General features: G+C 45.3%; 1 protein-coding gene across 30 annotated transcripts in view; it reads right to left on the reverse strand.

Moving 5' to 3' along the window:
* The window catches only part of CELF2 (CUGBP Elav-like family member 2), a 518,056-nt gene that overhangs the window by 90,499 nt on the left and 408,932 nt on the right, over positions 1 to 18,625 (reverse strand). For all 30 annotated transcript variants that reach the window (XM_081927063.1, XM_081927066.1, XM_081927087.1 and 27 more), the window contains one exon: positions 4,105 to 4,153. In XM_081927063.1, the coding sequence (XP_081783189.1) occupies positions 4,105 to 4,153 (49 nt within the window). The remainder of the gene's footprint in view (positions 1 to 4,104; positions 4,154 to 18,625) is intronic.

An 18,625-nucleotide genomic window follows, 5' to 3' on the forward strand; every position in this document is an offset into this window, starting at 1 on the left:
CAATACTTTGGCCACCTCATGAGAAGAGAAGACTCCCTGGAAAAGACCCTGATGTTGGGAAAGATGGAGGGCACAAGGAGAAGGGGACGAAAGAGGACGAGATGGTTGGACAATGTTCTCGAAGCTACCAACTTGAGTTTGACCAAACTGCGGGAGGCAGTGGAAGACAGGAGTGCCTGGCGTGCTCTGGTCCATGTGGTCACAAAGAGTTGAACATGACTAAATGGCTAAACAACAATAATCAACAGTTACCAGGCATGATGGCTGTTTCTTACTTATACTATTGAAGGCAGTCTGCTGGCTTCCATCCCTTCTCCTCCCGTTGCACTTGCCCCAAATCTTGAGTGGAGGCGATTTCCCCAAATGTGGGAAACTCAACTGCATAATTTATGGACCCTCAAGGAGAGGAAAAGGAAATTCCGTTGCCTACAAAAAAGCTCATTGTGTAGGGAGATCTGGAGCATGGGCTAGGGCTCATCCTGTCAAGCTGCACTTTCAGATAGCACAAATGTGTGTTTGAGGGGTGGGGCTAGATTAATTGGCGGTTGGCATGCCTGGAGGAAGCCCGCCCCCAAGATCATTCCCCCTGCCCACAGCTGGAGTTACACCTGGAGCAACTTTACGAAATACTTGCCAATATTTCACCAATGCCAACAACAATAAAAACAAGGCAGACAATTTACAATCTTTGGCGGGTCAGCGAGCCAGCGTTGCAAACACGCTAGCCACAATACGGTTAAAAAACAAACATTTTTGCATTTTTTGTGCTGTCAAAACGGACAGCACAAAGACTTAATATTCTTCTGAACTTCACAGGATCCATGGAGAAATGGGGAAATGGGAAGCACCATAATTAACCCCCCCCAAAAAAAAAGAGAAAGAAAAAGAAAGAAAGAACCCCTCTCTTAACTCTGCAGAGAGATTTAGGGCCCAGTCATCATTTACATTTGCAGGTATTTAAATCTCTAAGTGCATGGCTTCTGCCCTGATTACTAATTAATGAAGAGCAAAGTTGCCTGCTGGAAGGAAGCGGCTATGATTATTTCTGCCATGAGGGAAAAGCAAAGTTCTTGCAATCTAAGAAGGCAGGAGATTTCTTTGACATGCCTCTTAGCAAATTATAGGAATCAAGGGGCCAAGCAAGGCTAGATTAAAAACCAAACACGCCACGGCGGCCGTGCCGCTCCTTGCAGAGGCCTGCTTGGCACAATTCAGACTCATTTAAGCTCGCTGCATGTTTTGCATGTCACAGAGATGCCTCCCAATCAAAAGGGCTGCCTTTGACCTGATTTCTGCCCTGCCTTGTGCAACCTGAAGGATGGAGAGCCAAGGCAAGGTGAATCTGTACAGTGGAGGCTGGTCTCTGAGGAAAATAAAAATCTGGCATTGCCTCACCAAGCTCAGTTCTTACAGTCAGCCAGGGCATGGCTCAGCCTGACATTGGCTCTGGAGCCATCTACTGTTGGTCTCCCTGCCTTCCAACCTTGTTGTTGTTGTTTAGTTGTTTAGTTGTGTAAAACAACTTTCCCCAACCTGGTGCCCTCCAGCTGCTGTTGGGCTCCAGCTCCCATCAGCACCAGGCAGCATGGTTACTGGTCGTGATGATGGGAGTTGTACAAAAACATGGGGAGGGCACCAGGCTAGAGGAATCACTAGGGAGATCAGCCATGAAAAACTGCCCAACTGCCTAGGAAGCAACAGAAGATATTCTTGCCAGTAAGAGCCGTAAGTCTGAACCCACTTTTTTGGTCTAAACCAGAAAGGGATTCTGCTCTCTGCTGTTTTACTCCTATGGAGAGAAGGTTGACTGGTACCATCTTAAAAAGCAGAGACACCACCTTGCCAACAAAGGTCCATATAGTTAAAGCTATGGTTTTCCCAGTAGTCATGTATGGAAGTGAGAGCTGGACCATAAAGAAGGCTGATTGCCAAAGAATTGATGCTTTCAAATTATGGTGCTCTGGTCCATGGGGACACGAAGAGTCGGACACGACTAAACAACAACATCAAGTAGTCAGTACTGGAGTTTAGAAAGCCAATGAATTCTGAATTCTTTGTTCATAGGAAGAGCCAGTTGGAGAGCGTTGCCCACCCCCAGTTTTTAAAAAATATTACATATCACCCACAGGCACCAACTCTATGGGGCCCTGGTCCCTTCAGCCCCCTCCTTAAAAGATTTGGATACTTGAGAAATCATTTTATATTTTAATTTTAGCAGACTTTGAACTTACCTTATTTATGAGGTGGCCAAGTGTTTATGAAGTGCTTGTGATCAGGTGTACAATAATTTCCCAGGGGTCTGCAGCCTGCCCATCCCACACTTTATCAAAGCCTTGTGATCTCCTTAGCTGGGCTTTACCATAAATGTGGGCCTCCAGGAAGGCTACTGTACGCAGACCACTGGAGGGATGATTTGTAGAATGTAAGGAAAGACACTCACAAGCATCCTTTGGCCACTTCAAAGGTAAGGGAAGTGCAACAACAGCAACAACATAAACCCCACATTCTACCCATGAGATTTTTTCCAAAACTCCACCTCTTGCTGATTCCCAAATGCAGTGTTTCATTATTAGAATCATAGAATCATAGAGTTGGAAGAGACCACAAGGGCCATCGAGTCCAACCCCCTGCCAAGCAGGAAACACCATCAGAGCACTCCTGACATATGGTTGTCAAGCCTCTGCTTAAAGACCTCCAAAGAAGGAGACTCCACCACACTCCTTGGCAGCAAATTCCACTGTCGAACAGCTTTTACTGTCAGGAAGTTCTTCCTAATGTTTAGGTGGAATCTTCTTTCTTGTAGTTTGGATCCATTGCTCCGTGTCTGCTTCTCTGGAGCAGCAGAAAACAACCTTTCTCCCTCCTCTATGTGACATCCTTTTATATATTTGAACATGGCTATCATATCACCCCTTAACCTCCTCTTCTCCAGGCTAAACATGCCCAGCTCCCTTAGCCGTTCCTCATAAGGCATCGTTTCCAGGTCTTTGACCATTTTGGCTGCCCTCCTCTGGACACGTTCCAGTTTGTCAGTGTCCTTCTTGAACTGTGGTGCCCACAACTGGACACAGTACTCCAGGTGAGGTCTGACCAGAGCAGAATACAGTGGCACTATTACTTCCCTTGATCTAGATGCTATACTCCTATTGATGCAGCCCAGAAATGCATTGGCTTTTTTAGCTGCCGCGTCACACTGTTGGCTCATGTCAAGTTTGTGGTCAACCAAGACTCCTAGATCCTTTTCACATGTACTGCTCTCAAGCCAGGTGTCACCCATCTTGTATTTGTGCCTCTCATTTTTTTTTGCCCAAGTGCAATGAAAGATGAAAGATGTGCCAGCTTCCCCATGGAACACTTGCAGCAATACTTCAAACACACACATACTCAATATATATGCTATACTTGATATATATATTGATGGGAAATGGTCAAAAGGAGACAGAGAAATTTTCTCAGGGAAGCAATTGACTAGAGAACAATTGTATCAACACTCATATTGCCATAGCATACGGGTCATCCTGGTGATTCCTTCCTTTGGATCTTTCCTTCTTCTTTGTGGATGCAAACGGGAGTTCAAGAGAGGCCTGTGTTTTCTCTAGGCCTGATACAGTGTCATGAATGGGGCCACCAAGTGTGTAATGAGAACATAACAAGAACGTAATAAGAGTCCTCCTGGATTGGGCCAAAGGTCCATCTAGTCCAACATCCTCTTTTCACAGTGACCAACCAGATGCCTATGGGAAGGTCACACGTAGGACCTGAGCCCAACAGTGCTCTCCCCACTTATGACTGCCAGCAGAGGCCAAGGGCAGCCATCATAGCTAGTAGCCATTGACAAACTTGTGCTTCATGAACTTGTCTAACTGTCTTGGAAAGCCATTCAAGTTGGAGAGCATCGCTACCACTTGTGGAAGCAAATCCCATAGTTTAACAAACAACACAATCTGTTCTTCCCAACCCCCAAGGATAAGGAGGAGAAGGAGAAGAAGAAGGAGAAGGAGAAGGAGAAGGAGAAGAAGAAGAAGAAGAAGAAGAAGAAGAAGAAGAAGAAGAAGAAGAAGAGGAGGAGGCAACGTTTAAGTATGAAACAGGTTGACCACCTACCGTTGGATTTTTCACTATCTGCCGGTTTCATCTGAATGGGATGATGCATCTAGAAACAACAGACAACAAAAAGAAAAAAGAAAGTAAAGCAGGTTGGAGTGCCACAAGTCAAACATGCTTAATTTTTCATTTGCTTTGGACGTGTTGTAGCCATTGGGGGGAGTTACGTGGGAGGCACGATCAATACTTAGTAGGGAGCAGTTGTAGCTCACTGGCAGAACACATCTCGACCGTGTCAGACAGTCCTCGATCCAAACCATGGCATCGCCTAAACATACTGGGTAGAACAGCTAGGAAAGAAGCCTGTGTGATACTCTAATCAGCTTGTGCCTGTCAGCATAAACATTATTTAGCTAGATAGGACAGAGATTCAATCCACAGTATATTATTTAACAGGCTAGCAATCCAAAAGGCATCAGTTCCAAGCACCGTCGGTTTTTCTGCTAAAAGGAAACATTAACAGATTGGTTTAACAGCTAGCAAGCTTTTAAAAAGCTCAAATTATCATGCCCACAAGACTCATCCTAACAGATCGGGTTTCAATACTCTGATTATTGTTATTATTACCCACTGAGGGTCAATACCGGGCTTATTTGCACAAGCAAATTGGCATGTTAGGAATGCAGATTGAGTGGTTCTGAACAGATTTTGGTATGTACCTAAGCGGCATTGTGATTCATTGTTTTATCGCCCATTCAATGATCCATTGACTACTTTGGTTCATATGTTTTGGAGCAGTCCCAAAATAGGCCCATTTTGTAAGGAAGGAAAATGTACAGTCATATTATCTTGGTTTTATAATCCAAGCTGTCCTATACATTTTTTTAAAGCAAAGAACAACCACCCTAATTTTAGAACAAACACCACCATCTTTCCTCTTTTAAAGGGAAGTAAAGTTAGGGTTGCCATATTTTAAGAAGTATTTTGCTTTTGGGAGGCTAAACTCACACTTGAAATAAATACACAGCTGGTGTCTGGGGTCAGCAGTGCAGTGCACTTGCTGAAGCCTGCACCCAACAGAGGACCCATCTCTGCCATCTCCTGCAGCCTCCTTGCCCTGCTCCCTCTTCTACCTCCTTGGTGTTGCTGCATGCCCACTTCTCCCTTCTAAGCCTGGGAGGAGCATCAGAATCAGGGAGCATCAGCAGCAACATCGCCTCTCTTCCCCCCTTCTCTGGGCAACAGTGCAGGTTGGGTTCAAAGAAAGAGCAACAGAAAGGAGAAGTAATGTTCATGCAACGAGGGCGGCCACCTAAAACCTGGAGCTGGCAGTAGAAATTATTTGGTGGATCTGACAACTGAAAGGACACACAAAAAAAGGAAGGAAGCAATTATAATAGAAGAGGTTCTCCAAGTTCTGATATGGAAGCCATTCTTAAGGGATGATAGCCAGTAATAACATAACAGTCCATGCTCATGGTGGAGAAACAGGATGCTCAAGCAGCAAGCTCACAAATCGGACCAGAGTGCAACAGCACTCTCCTCACTTGCAGCTCCCAGCCATGGTCCTACTCAGAGAAGGACTTGCTTGGGTGTCAACCTATGCCTGCAAGGATTTATGGAGCTGGTACTTTTTCCTTCTTTACTCTCTTTTGTTAATTTCTTTCTTTTAGATGGAGGAACATGAATTAGGTTTTGATTGGGAGAGGGATCAGGGGCGGAGGATGGGGTGCGTGTTGGCATGCAACCAAGGAAACGGGGGCAATTCGCAGGCCCCCAGCTGGCTCCAGCCCACTGGCCAGTGTGATCTCCAGTCCTTGGTGCAAACGCTGGAACACGCTACTCAGCAGAGTAAACACTACGCAACATAAGTGGCAGGAGATGGTTGTGTGAACATATTCAGAAGCAGTTTATTCAGCATACATCAGGACAAAAGGAAACATGTCCGATCCCCTTCGTGTCCAAAAGCAAAACAGCATAAGCAAAAGCTATACACAAACGGAAATTCCCAGCAAGCTGTGCTGGAGTGTAAACAGACATGTGACACACAACAGTCATGCTTGTTCCTTAAGGTGGAACGGAATATCCCAACAGTGTGGTGGGGGCGGTCTAGCCAGGTGTTTTCACTGGAGGGGGGTGACATTGGGCGTGCTGCCCGCCCGCAACTCCCAAGCCTACTCTGAGCTGTCAGGGGGAGCTGTGCTGCTTTGCCGGTGGCATTCCCCCCTTCCCCCTTTGTTTTGACAGCTGGGGGGAGTTTCAGAGTTGAAGGCGGACAGTGCGCTGAATGTCCGCCATTGGCGGCTTGCTCCACCCCTGGCTGCAGGGTGTGCGTGCCTCTCTGTGCACCTGAGCAGCTATCCCACACCTGGGAGGGCACCCTCTGCCCCTGCCCCCCTTGGGAGTGCGCCCGCCCTGGGCAGCACGGGCATATACTCCGCCACTGAGAGGGATGTTGGCTTGTGATAGGCTCCTCACTGGATTCAAATGGGCGTTCCAGGCACCCAGATGCCCAGTGTGTTGTTGGCCACAACCAACACGTTTGAATGAAGTTAGCATTTAACAAAGTTTGCTGGTGTTTTGATAGCATAGCTGTGAACGTTTCCCTTTTCTTAAGGGAAATTCTCTTATTCCGAATAGGATTCCTCGCAAGAAAAGGGAAAAGTTGACAGCTATGTTTGATAGTTAGCACCAATCGCAATCATCACCCTGATGAGGAATGGCAGGTCATTTCCGATACCAAAATGATAATTTACAGAAACTGACAAGGAACAAATGAAAGATGATTATGATAAGCGGAGAAATGAACTTGACAACTTAGACAAGAAGAGATCTGGGAGGATAACAACAAATGTGGATAATTGCAACAAATGTGATTAAGAATGTAGAGGTTTACACTTTGAAAATAAGAAAGTAGTTGTCATTTTGTAAATTTAAAAGATAAGATGAGATCTTGCTGGAGTTGACCAAACTGAGGCAGGCATAGCTTACTGTTTGTATTGGCTAAATGCATGAAGCAGGGTGTGTCCTCTAAAAAGTGGCTACCCAGCCAATGTTCTGCCCCACCTATTTATTGATAAACTCCTCAAATATTCTTGGAACCGCACAGGCTAATTTGCAAGAGACAATCCAGCCAATAATATGGTGAAGTCTAACTTTAGCTTGGCCTTGAACCTATGTTTAGATGCACTTATAGTTGTAGGTAAATCTACATGGGCTGATGAACTGAGTCAACATTTCTCAAAGATGTCTTTTCTTCCTCAGAAAATGTCAGAGAGTTTCCTTTTTTTCTTGCCCACTGAGAAAAAGAAGGTTGCTTTACAGAATTTCCTCCAGGTATTCTCCACCATTTTTGGTGTGTCAGTTGCCATTTTCTTCCCATAATGCCCTGGAATGGCACTAGTTAGGGACACAGTGGAGGAAGTAATATGGTGGCCAGTCTGTCATTTGCGGCATCAGCAAAGGGAAAGAAACCATCTTGGGAAAAGATGGCCATTTTAGTCAATTCTACCAAGTTCCGTAGTTTGATTTCCACCCTCCTCCCTCCCAGTCCATTTTTTCCTTTTGTGTTGTTTTTTTAAATTGTATGCCTGAGGGCAAGGAGTGTCTTATAATCAATCTTTGTAAACCAGTCGGGGAGCTGAAAAGCAAGAAAAAAATGCTTCAAATCAGTGAATAAGAAATAACGTGTCCTAAAATTTGCTTCCCCCATCTTCAATAAGGCTCCTGGACCATTTTCTGCCAAGGCACTTGGTGTGGCTTAAATATGATTCCTCCTAGGTGCTGCAGCGTGGGACGCGGGTGGTGCTGTGGATTAAACCACAGAGCCTAGAACTTGCTGATCAGAAGGTCGGCGGTTCGAATCCCCGTGACGGGGTAAGCTCCCGTTGCTTGGTCCCTGCTCCTGCCAACCTAGCAGTTCGAAAGCACATCAAAGTGCAAGTAGATAAATAGGTACCGCTCTGGTGGGAAGGTAAACGCTGTTTCTGTGCGCTGCTCTGGTTCACTAGAAGCGGCTTCGTCATGCTGGCCACATGACCCAGAAGCTGTACGCTGGCTCCCTCGGCCAATAAAGCGAGACGAGCGCCACAACCCCAGAGTCGGTCACGACTGGATGTAATGGTCAGGGGTCCCTTCACCTTTACCTTTAGGTGCTGCAGCAATGCACCACAGGTGAGCAGAACAGGGGCACTGACATGGCTGCTGCCTGCACCACAGTATACTTGAGTGCAGAAGTGCTGCCTGCGCACGAGGCAGCACATGGCACGCTGAAGGGAGTTTCTTTATGGCTCCCCCTTCCCCCCACAGTGCAACACCTAAATTGGCCCTCTTTTCCTTTACATAAGAGGATTCGTGTTACAAGCTCCCTTAACCTTTGCAATCACCAATTGATAAGTTAACTGTCTTTAACATTGGATTCAATAAAACATGCACCACTGAGAACCCAAAGTGGGTTTTTACAGAGTCACTGGTTCACATCTTATTATTAAACCCGCAGCTGACCTCCAGAGACTGCAACCATGACAGTACATATTCTGAGCGCTCTGCCAATAAAATATTTAAGAGCGCAAAGGAAGGGGGCGGGCAGGCGGAGAGAAGAGGTGGGTCAGAGGAATCCGAGAAAGGTGTGCAATGAATAAGAAAATTAACGGGACAGAGCGCAAGGAGGGAAAAGCCTTTGCTTTCCTTCTGCTCCACGCTGAGCAATGGGGAAATAAGCCAAGCATTTTATATCCTTCCTGTCTTACTGCAGGCTATAAAATAATAAAATAGTTCTCGGCTTTCAAAAAGGAAAGAAAGAGAAAAAGCGATTACAGATGATATATAACTGACTTCAGATTAGATACCTCCAACCTGAAGCATGTCACCGAGATATCATGCCTTATCAAAAAAGCAGTTATTGTAGTTCTACACCATAAAGCAATACACTTATGGTTATCTCTCCAGGTAAGTGGTTTTTGCAATATGTGACACTGGCGTGCTGAAAACAGGGAGGGGTGTGTGTGTGTGTGTGTGTCATCCCACCTGACCAAAGCTTGCCGATGAATTCTCCAAGAGTGCTTCCCTTGCAGGCAGCGCAGACCCTGTGAGAATGACCCCTAAATGTACTTTCTGGAATAAATAGCCTACTAGGGAAGTGGAAGCAAATGTGGCACCCTCTGAGTATTGTAGATTACAATGGTTCCTGGCATTTATGCATGCTGGCTGGGACTGATGGGAGCTGCTGTTAGGATTCTTGCTCCGTGCTTGCAGTCATGAGATTGTTGTCTATCACATGACGGTGTATGTTTTCATTCCACAGTGTGGGAAGTGACAGAGACAGGATGTTTTGTACTACTGTGTTCCGGAATGTAGGACTATTGTTTCTTTCTCTTTGCTGTCTGATGAGAAAGAGGAAGGAGCTAAGGCAGAATGCGCCAAGTGTATTATATGTGAATAAAGTAGATTAGCCAAAATGCTGTGCTACTGAGTTCTGTTACGCGAACCACAAATACTCTGCAGGATCCGTAAGCGTGCTAATGCCTTTTGGTATCAGTTGCTATGATGTTCAGGCTAGAAAAGCTTTTGAAGCTCCTGAATGATTAACCAGGAGGGAGAGAACATGCAGTATTTTATGTCACAATGCCCTGTGTGGTGATATTGATGAGGAACCCAGGAAGAAATTAACTTGCCTTCTCTTGTTGAGTTGATGTATCTGAAGTGAGTTATTAAGTGAAATATGCTACATCACCAAATTTGCAGCCGTTCTACCTTGCGGCAGAAGGAATATATTGATGCTAAGGTAAAGGTAAAGGACCCCTGGACGGTTAAGTCCAGTCAAAGGCGACTATGGGGTTGTGGCGCTCATCTCACTTTCAGGCCGAGGGAGCCAGTGTTTGTCCACAGACAGCTTTCTGGGTCATGTGGCCAGCAGGACTAAACCACTTTCTGGTGCAACGGAACACCATGACAGAATCCAGAGAGCACGGAAAGAACGTTTACCTTCCCGCCACAGTGGCACCTATTTATCTACTTGCACTGGTGTGCTTTCAAACTGCTAGGTAGGCAGGAGCTGGGACAGAGCAATGGGAGCTCACCCCACCATGCGGATTCGAACTGCCAACCTTTTGATGGGCAAGCCCAAGAGGCTCAGTGGTTTAGACCACAGTACCACCTGCATCCATTAATGCTAATGTTACGTGGACTGTAAAGATTTGTAGAAATTTTAACACCTGGACCTTTGTGTTATGTGCTAACTGGCTTCTTTTAGATAATGAACAATTGCGGTTGGCTTTGATGTCTTGATCTCTGTAATCTGATTGCACTGGTTGTGGTCATTATCCATTCTGTGATTTGTAGTTGTTGTAACAGTTGCGTTTTTTTGTAATAGTTGCATTTCCATTTTTCTTTGGTTGACACTAGGAATGCTCAGCATGGAATTCCAAAAGAAGGAAATAGTCACAGGAAAAAGCTCTATTTTCTTACTGCCATTAGCTGAGCCTCTGGAGCGTTAAATAGATGAAGCAAGGCCCTATCAGATTATGTTCTAAACTTCTAAGGTGCTTCTTTTTCTGCTTCCTAAGCAGAAGATTGATTTGTGGGTGAGTCACCACATGGTGGCAGCATATGGCTGAGTGGGCCTGGGGAAAGGCATTCAGGGGCTGGATTGAACCTATGGGCTGTAAGTTGCCGAACTTGGCTTTGAAGCTGAAAAGCACTCGCTTTGCATAGCAATATCATGTGTTTGTTGATATGACAGAAAGCAAGTTGGGTGAGTAGTTTATTTCAGGAACAAACACACAAAGAAAAAAAACCTAACAACACAAAAATCAGATTAACCTGGTGGAATTCTATCTGGGAATTTGGCGTCTGTTCTAGTGATTAAGTCATCATTTCCATCAGATTGCTCTAATCAGCTGTCAAATAACATTCTGCAGCCCCATCTGTAACTTGGCATCTGAGATATTCAGTCTTCGGTATGCAAAACAAACACTGCACACAGAGGTCTGCAGACTGGCATTGATCAGAGCCATTAGGTTTGAGTATATTCTGTGTTTCCACAAGGTGCAGCGGTGAGGACTAATTTTTGCCTCTTGTCCCCCACCCCACTTTTTTTTTTAAAGCAAGCTTTGGAAAATAATAATAATAATAATAATAATAATAATAATAATAATAATAAAAATATTACGTATACGGCTTCCAACAAGAGATAAAAAATACATTAAAACATCAATCATTAAAAACTTCCCTGCCTTCAGATGTCTGCTAAACGTCAGATAGTTGTTTATCTCTTTGACATCTGAAGGGAGGGTGTTCCACAGGGCAGGTGCCACTACCAAGAAGACTCTCTGCCTGGTTCCCTGCAACCTCACTTCTCACAGTAAGGGAACCACCCAGAAGGCCCTTGGAGTTTCTGTGTCTGGGCTGAGCGAAGGGGGTGGAGACACTCCTTCAGGTATACAAGGCCGAGGCCATTTAGAACAGGCGTAGGCAAACTCGGCCCTCCAGATGTTTTGGGACTACAACTCCCATGATACCTAGCTAACAGGACCAGTGGTCAGGGATGATGGGAATTGTAGTCCCAAAACATCTGGAGGGCCGATTTTGCCTATGCCTGGTTTTGGGCTTTAAAGGTCAACACCAACACTTTGAATTGTGCTTGGAAACTTACTGGGAGAACAACATGCCAACGTCAGATTTGCTAGTTTAAATCGGATGTTGCTCATGGGGGCTTTTTTAAATAAAAAAATCGGGAAACAAAAACATGCTGATAGTGGTGCAGGAACACCGCCAGAAGAGTGACAGCTGACCTTTCTTTATTAAGCGTATTGTTAACAAATGTCGTGGTTCCTGTAGTTTCTTACACCAAGGAAGAAGCAAGACCCAGCATCCTGTTCTCACAGTGGCTAACCAGCTGCTCCAATGGGAAGCCTGTATAGTGGTACCTTGGTTCTCAAACGCCTTGGTACTCATACAATTTGGAACCCAAACACTGCAAACCCTGAAGTAAGTGTTCTGGTTTGCAAACTCATTTCGGAAGCTGAACGTGCTCCGTTTTGAGTGCCACACTTCCGTTTTGAGTGTTACAGTAACCCTGACTCTGACCCTAACCCTAACCCTAACCCTAGTGTTTTTGCTATTCATTTTGCATTTTTGTTTTTGCGACTCTTTTTTGTTTTGTTTTTGTGACTGTGTGGAACCCAGTTCAGCTACTGATTGATTGATGGTATGATGGTATGACTGCGGTACATTGTTTATTGCTTCCATTTGATGGATCAATGGTCTTGTTAGTAAAATTCATGGTAAATTGCTGCTTTAGGGGTTGTTTTTAAAAGTCTGGAATGGATTAACGCATTTTGCATTACTTTCTATGGGAAAGCACGCCTTGGTTTTGGAACGCTTTGGTTTTGGAACAGACTTCCAGACTTCTTGGTTCCAAAACCAAGGATTAAGTTTGAGAACCAAGCCCTCTTCCCCTGGCTTGAGATTCTCAGCCACTAGTATTCAGAGGAGAAAGGATCACAAACTGCTTTGCTATGGACACCGAACTCAAAACACTATGGTTTGTTTAGCATCATCCGCTCTGCCAGTCTTTGGAGATTATTAAGTACCAGCCCCCCCCCCCCGCCACAACAGAGCATCATTATTTTCTAGCCAGAACAAGCTTACAGCACAATTGAACAAGGTGCTTCTTTTAGATTTAAGGGGTGGTGGGGGGAGAATGAGCTGAAAAACTGCTGAAACTGCGTTTGGAAACGTTCCAAGTCTGCCATTTGCTGCACTCTGTATTTCCATTTGGTTCTAATTTGAATTAAATTGAACATTAATTCGGCTGACTAAAAAAGCAAAACCAAAAAACAACAACAACAAAAACCCAACAACAAAAACCCCACATCGGCAGCATCGCAATGCTGCACTTTAAAATAAAGGTGCTATCCAATTCAAGCGCACATTTTCTGGTAAACATCATCGGTCGCTCCTCGTCTATTTGCTGATGTTTCTCGTTTGATAAACATCCCCACTATCTCATTAACCATCTTGTTATGCTTTTTAAAAGAACTTTCCTTTTTTAAAAAAACAACAACCACCAAGTACATACAGTGGTACCTCGGGTTAAGTACTTAATTCGTTCTGGAGGTCTGTTCTTAACCTGAAACTGTTCTTAACCTGAAGCACCACTTTAGCTAATGGGGCCTCCTGATGCCGCTGCACCACTGCTGCACGATTTATGTTCTCATCCTGAAGCAAAGTTCTTAACCCGAGGTACTATTTCTGGGTTAGCGGAGTCTGTAACCTGAAGCGTATGTAACCCGAGGTACCACTGTATTAGAGCTAATGCCAGTCTGCAGCATTCGAAATGGGGTCAGGCTCAGAATTGACCCATCAGTGTTCACAAGGCACCTTTGGAAAGATTTCATAATTTGGAAGACCAAATACCCAGAGCACAATGCCCTAAAAAGTTGCATGCTGTTGAAATTCTGCAGCAAGGAATCTAAATTCTGTGGCAAGAATTTACATAAGAAGTTCACATAAAAACTTCTACAATTTCTATAATTTAACAGTTCTATAATCGTACAGGGAAATCAATCCCTAGTGACTGAAACTCTTTTTCAGCACCCCTTGTAGGTCTTCTGTAATTTCCTCAAGCAATTTCATGCATGCTTCCTACACCATAGGGTCTAGAACCCAGATTTCCCACTTGAAACAAAGGAAAACGTTACATGAACTATACTAGCAGGACAAAAAAAATCCCTTCCAGTAGCACCTTAAAGACCAACTAAGTTATTTCTTGGTATGAGCTTTCGTGTGCTACTGGAAGGAATTTTTTTTGTTTTGACTATGGCAGACCAACACGGCTACCTATCTGTAACTATACTAGCAGGGTCACTGCAAGAGGCCTGCTCTCTGCTGCATTTCAGCATGACTGTGATTATAGCATACCCCGCAAGTGTCCCAGAAAAAAACCGGGGCACCCCATTTTCTCATGCGAGTGCACAATGGCCATTTTGAGTGCCACGATGTCATGCGATTTCACACAAAAATCCCGACCTAAAAAAATGCTTCCCTCCTAAAACACATTTTTTTGGGGGGGGGGGCCTGATCAGGCACGGTGTCCCAAAAGATGTGGTTTGGGGCACCATGCAAGCACAGCCCTGACAAAAGCACAGTTTTTGGGCTCCGTGATCTTGTGCAGGTCACACGACTTGCGTGGGAGCATGGGCAGGAAGACACATGTCTCAATTTGGAGGCTCAAGATGTTGGAGAGTATGAGACATAGCCATAGCATAGGACTGCGGATAACTGTACAGCAGGGTTCAGGTGACATACGGCAGGTGGTGGGGGTGGAGAGATCAGTTTCCACCTGCTCAAGTTGAGCTGGTTCCACTGGCTTGGCCTGCTATGGAATTTACAAAGCCCAGTCTCCTTCCTCCTCTAGGCAGGGCGGGGAGAAACCAGGAGGGAGGGAGGGAGGGAGGGAGGGAGGGAGGGAGGGAGGGAGGAGGCGCTGCCGCCACCGTGTAAAGGAGAGGGAGGGAGAAGGAAAGAACGTGCGTGCTGGCGATCCACACAGCGATTCCCAGACCGTCTGTGGGCCGGATCCAGAAGGCAATTGGGCCTGATCCGGCCCATGGGCCTTAGTTGGCCAGCCCATGGTTTAAACATACCAGTAGTTCTGAGGATAACCTGCAGCCTTTTGCAAAGAGTTGGGAGGAAGCCCCTGAAATGCAACCCTGCACCGTCCAGTCGGCCTGAGCGATACAGTACGCGTACCTCTCTACTGTACCTTTAACATCATGTCACCGGGCAGAGGAGATCCACCTATCCCAGCTGACAGGTGGATCTCTAAAGACTGCCTTACTATCAGACATATGCCAGAATGGTAGCTCATTTAGGGTTGTCAATGTCCAACACCTCAGGCCTATTTTCACTGGGAAGAGATCAGCGGGGAGTTTTGGCAACTGCCTTCTGCTCATTAGGTAACAAGCTGTGGAGAACGTTAACAGCAAGCGAGGGTCTGCTAAATCTCGATCAGGCCTTTTGCCTGCCAGAGGGCTCCAGGTTCAAAACTGACGGTAAACACGGTGACCTGCATCACCACTTGGTATAAGGAACGGGTGTCTGAACACACCACTGCTTCTCAACAGAGCAGGTAATTGACCCCATGGGCCCTGATTGAGAAAGCAACAGGCAACCATGGCAGCTTCACTTGCAGAGAAGTGTTGCAATTCAAAATCAGCTGTACCAAATGCCAGCCACTTTGCTTTTGTGGGCTGCCTTTTAACAACAACCATTTCTTTAAGCACACGAATAAACTTTTGGCCTCATCCTGACTGTGAGCAGGAGCCAGCGGGACTCAGCCACACACCAGAAAATTCAGGCTGGATGACTACAACTGGCTTGCACAAAGAACCCGCTTCCCAAAAGAGAGGGTTTTTCCATAAGGAAAGCGATGGGCAAGTGCACTGGATAGGGTGGGATAACATGCGCTCAATACAGTGTCACCTTACCTCTTTGCATATTAATATTAATATTAATATTAATAATTTATTATTTATACCCTGCCCATCTGGCTGGGCTTCCCCAGCCACTCTGGGCGGCTTCCAATAAAATATTAAAATACAGTAATGCATCAAACGTTAAAAGCTTCCCTAAACAGGGCTGCCTTCAAATGTCTTCTAAAAGTCTGGTAGTTGTTGTTTTCTTTGACATCTGGTGGGAGGGCGTTCCACAGGGCAGGTGCCACCACCGAGAAGGCCCTCTGCCTGCTTCCCTGTAACTTTTCCAATCTGCCTCACCCCACCCTCCAGCCCTGGGAGCCATCATAAGAGAGCTGTTTCCAGAGGAAGAACTGAGGAGTAAGAGATTCTGTTTGCCATTGGGGGAGCTCGAGTTCACCTCCAGCCCAAGGAACCTCCAGAAGGAATTTGCTGCCACGGGCATGATATGTATGTGTCTTTTCATAAACTGAATAGAGGGGGAGATTATGTGTACGAATTCAGCAGCGCTAACTTATCTTTTGGCTGCTATTTTGTTAATGTTGTTAATATCGTTTTATAGATCATGAATGCTATAGCACTTTGTGAATCCTATAATGACTTCTGCTGTAATTGTGATGTTTAGCTTATTTTTTCTAGCTACTGCTTTGTTAACAGTGCTTTATAGATTGTAGTTGTTTCACTGACGGTCTGTTAATTATTCAATTTGATTTATGCTGTATTTGTGACATTGTATTATATTTGTTCATGTTCATGTTATTTATTGTTTCTAAGCTGCTCTGGGATTCATTTGAATGAAAAGCAGCATAGAAATATAATAAATCAAATCTTGGGCAACCAAGATGGAAACCAGACCTGATGAGGAACAGTTGAGGGAGCTGGGTATGTTTAGCCTGCAAAAGAAGAGACCGAGAGTAGATATGATAGCCATCTTCAACTGTCGTAAGGGCTGCCACATGGATAATGGAGCAAGCTTGTTTTCTTTTGTTCTAGAGCAGTGGTTCTCAACCTGTGGATCCCCAGATATTGTTGGACTACAACTCCCATCATCCCTGAGCTCTGGCCTTGCTAGCTAGGGGTGATGGGAGTTGTAGTTCAACAACATCTGGGGACCCACAGGTTGAGAAAGGCTGTTCTAGAGGGTAGGGTTCAAATTACAAGGAAGTAGATTCCAAATGTAGAGACTTCACCTTGCCAACAAAGGTCCGTATAGTAAAAGCTATGGTTTTACTGATGTATGGAAGTGAAAGCTGGACCATAAAGAAGGCTTATCGCCGAAGAATTGATGCTTTTGAATTATGGTGCTGGAGGAGACTCTTGAGAGTCCCATGGACTGCAAGAAGATCAAACCTCTCCATTCTGAAGCAAATCAGCCCTGAGTGCTCACTGGAAGTACAGATCCTGAAGCTGAGGCTCCAATACTATGACCACCTCATGAGAAGAGAAGACTCCCTGGAAAAGACCCTGATGCTGGGAAAGATGGAGGGCACAAGGAGAAAGGGGCGACAGAGGACGAGATGGTTGGACAGTGTTCTCGAAGCTACCACATGAGTTTGACCAAACTGCGGGAGGCAGTGGAAGACAGGAGTGCCTGGCATGCTCTGGTCCATGGGGTCATGAAGAGTCGGACACAACTAAACAACTAAAAAACAACAACAGATTCCAACTGAACATCAGGAATAACTTTCTGACAGTAAGAGCTGCTTGACAGTGGGATGGAAGATGGTGGGCTTTCCTTCCTGGAAGTTTTTAAGCAGAGGTTGGATGGCAATCTGTCATGGATACTTTAGTTGAGATTCCTGCATTGCAGGGAGTTAACAGGCAGATGAACTGACCCATTGCACTTGGGACCAGATGACCCTCCAGCGCTATGATTTTATGATTCTATGAAATCAACTCAAACAAATCAGGATGAATGCTAAATAATCCAGTCCTTTGGAAGGTCCCTCTGCGGCTCTTGCTCATTGCCACCCAATACTCCTGCTTTCTCTACAAGTGAAACAGCCATTCTTTCTTTTCTAATAAACGCCCTGACTTTGAGAAATGACAACCTCATTTAATGATTTACACTGCTCTATTAAGCAAACACATTTGAGGCATTTAATCTTCTCTTTGCTTCCTACCCAAACAGTTTTGGCTCTGGGGCACAAGGGAGGTCAGGTACAACAGAGGTATGGAAAGGAGGGGGGGTTGATACTGTGATGGAAAATTCCCCCACTTCACATTCATGTGTAAACACCCATGATTAAGTATCACTTCTTCAAACAAATGAGCCTTTACAAAAATTCATTTAATCCTAAAATAGATATTCACTCGGATTCGACAGTCGCACTGCAGATATTGCCCCCAGGCGACTTCATATTATCCATGCAAAATGCAAACCCTTTTAAAAAAAACAGGGGAGGTAAATGCAAGTGAGTTAAGCCCAGAAGAAACTGGATCATGTCATCTGCTGCGGCAACAACTTTTGACAATATATTTCACTGGCTGTTTTGGCACTTCTTTTGTGGTTTTCTGGTGTGCCGTGGCCAGAAATAGCTTGATGGTCCATTATAGTGAATGGGGAACTGTCTCACCAATCATAACCTGCCCTCAGCCAACCCGTGCCTGCCTGCCTGCCTGTGCTGCCTGCGCTGAGGTCCAGTGCCGAGGGCCTTCTGGCGGTTCCCTCACTGCAAGAAGCCAAGTTACAGGGAACCAGGCAGAGGGCCTTCTCGGTAGTGGCACCTGCCCTGTGGAACGCCCTCCCATCAGATGTCAAAGAGATAAACAACTACCTGACATTTAGAAAAAATCTGAAGGCAGCCCTGCTTCAAGGAAGTTTTTAATGTGTGACATTTTGATGTATTTTTAATCTTTGTTGGAAGCCGCCCAGAGTGGTTGGAGAAACCCAGCCAGATGGGCGGGGTACAAATAATAAATGGTGATGATTATGATGATTCTGACTTAGGAGGTGGTTCTGGCTGTCATCTTCTTGCTCCTTAGTCTCTGTTTTGCCCCTGTTGAACTAGCAGGGATGGGGACAAACTGTTTTGCCCCTGCTGAACTAGCAGGGATGGGGACAAACTAGCTCTGGCTCCACTAGCTGTAGGTCTTGTCTTCCA

Source organism: Podarcis melisellensis (genome assembly GCF_964234715.1).
Source record: "Podarcis melisellensis genome assembly, chromosome: 10".
In the NCBI taxonomy this organism is placed as follows: domain Eukaryota; kingdom Metazoa; phylum Chordata; class Lepidosauria; order Squamata; family Lacertidae; genus Podarcis; species Podarcis melisellensis.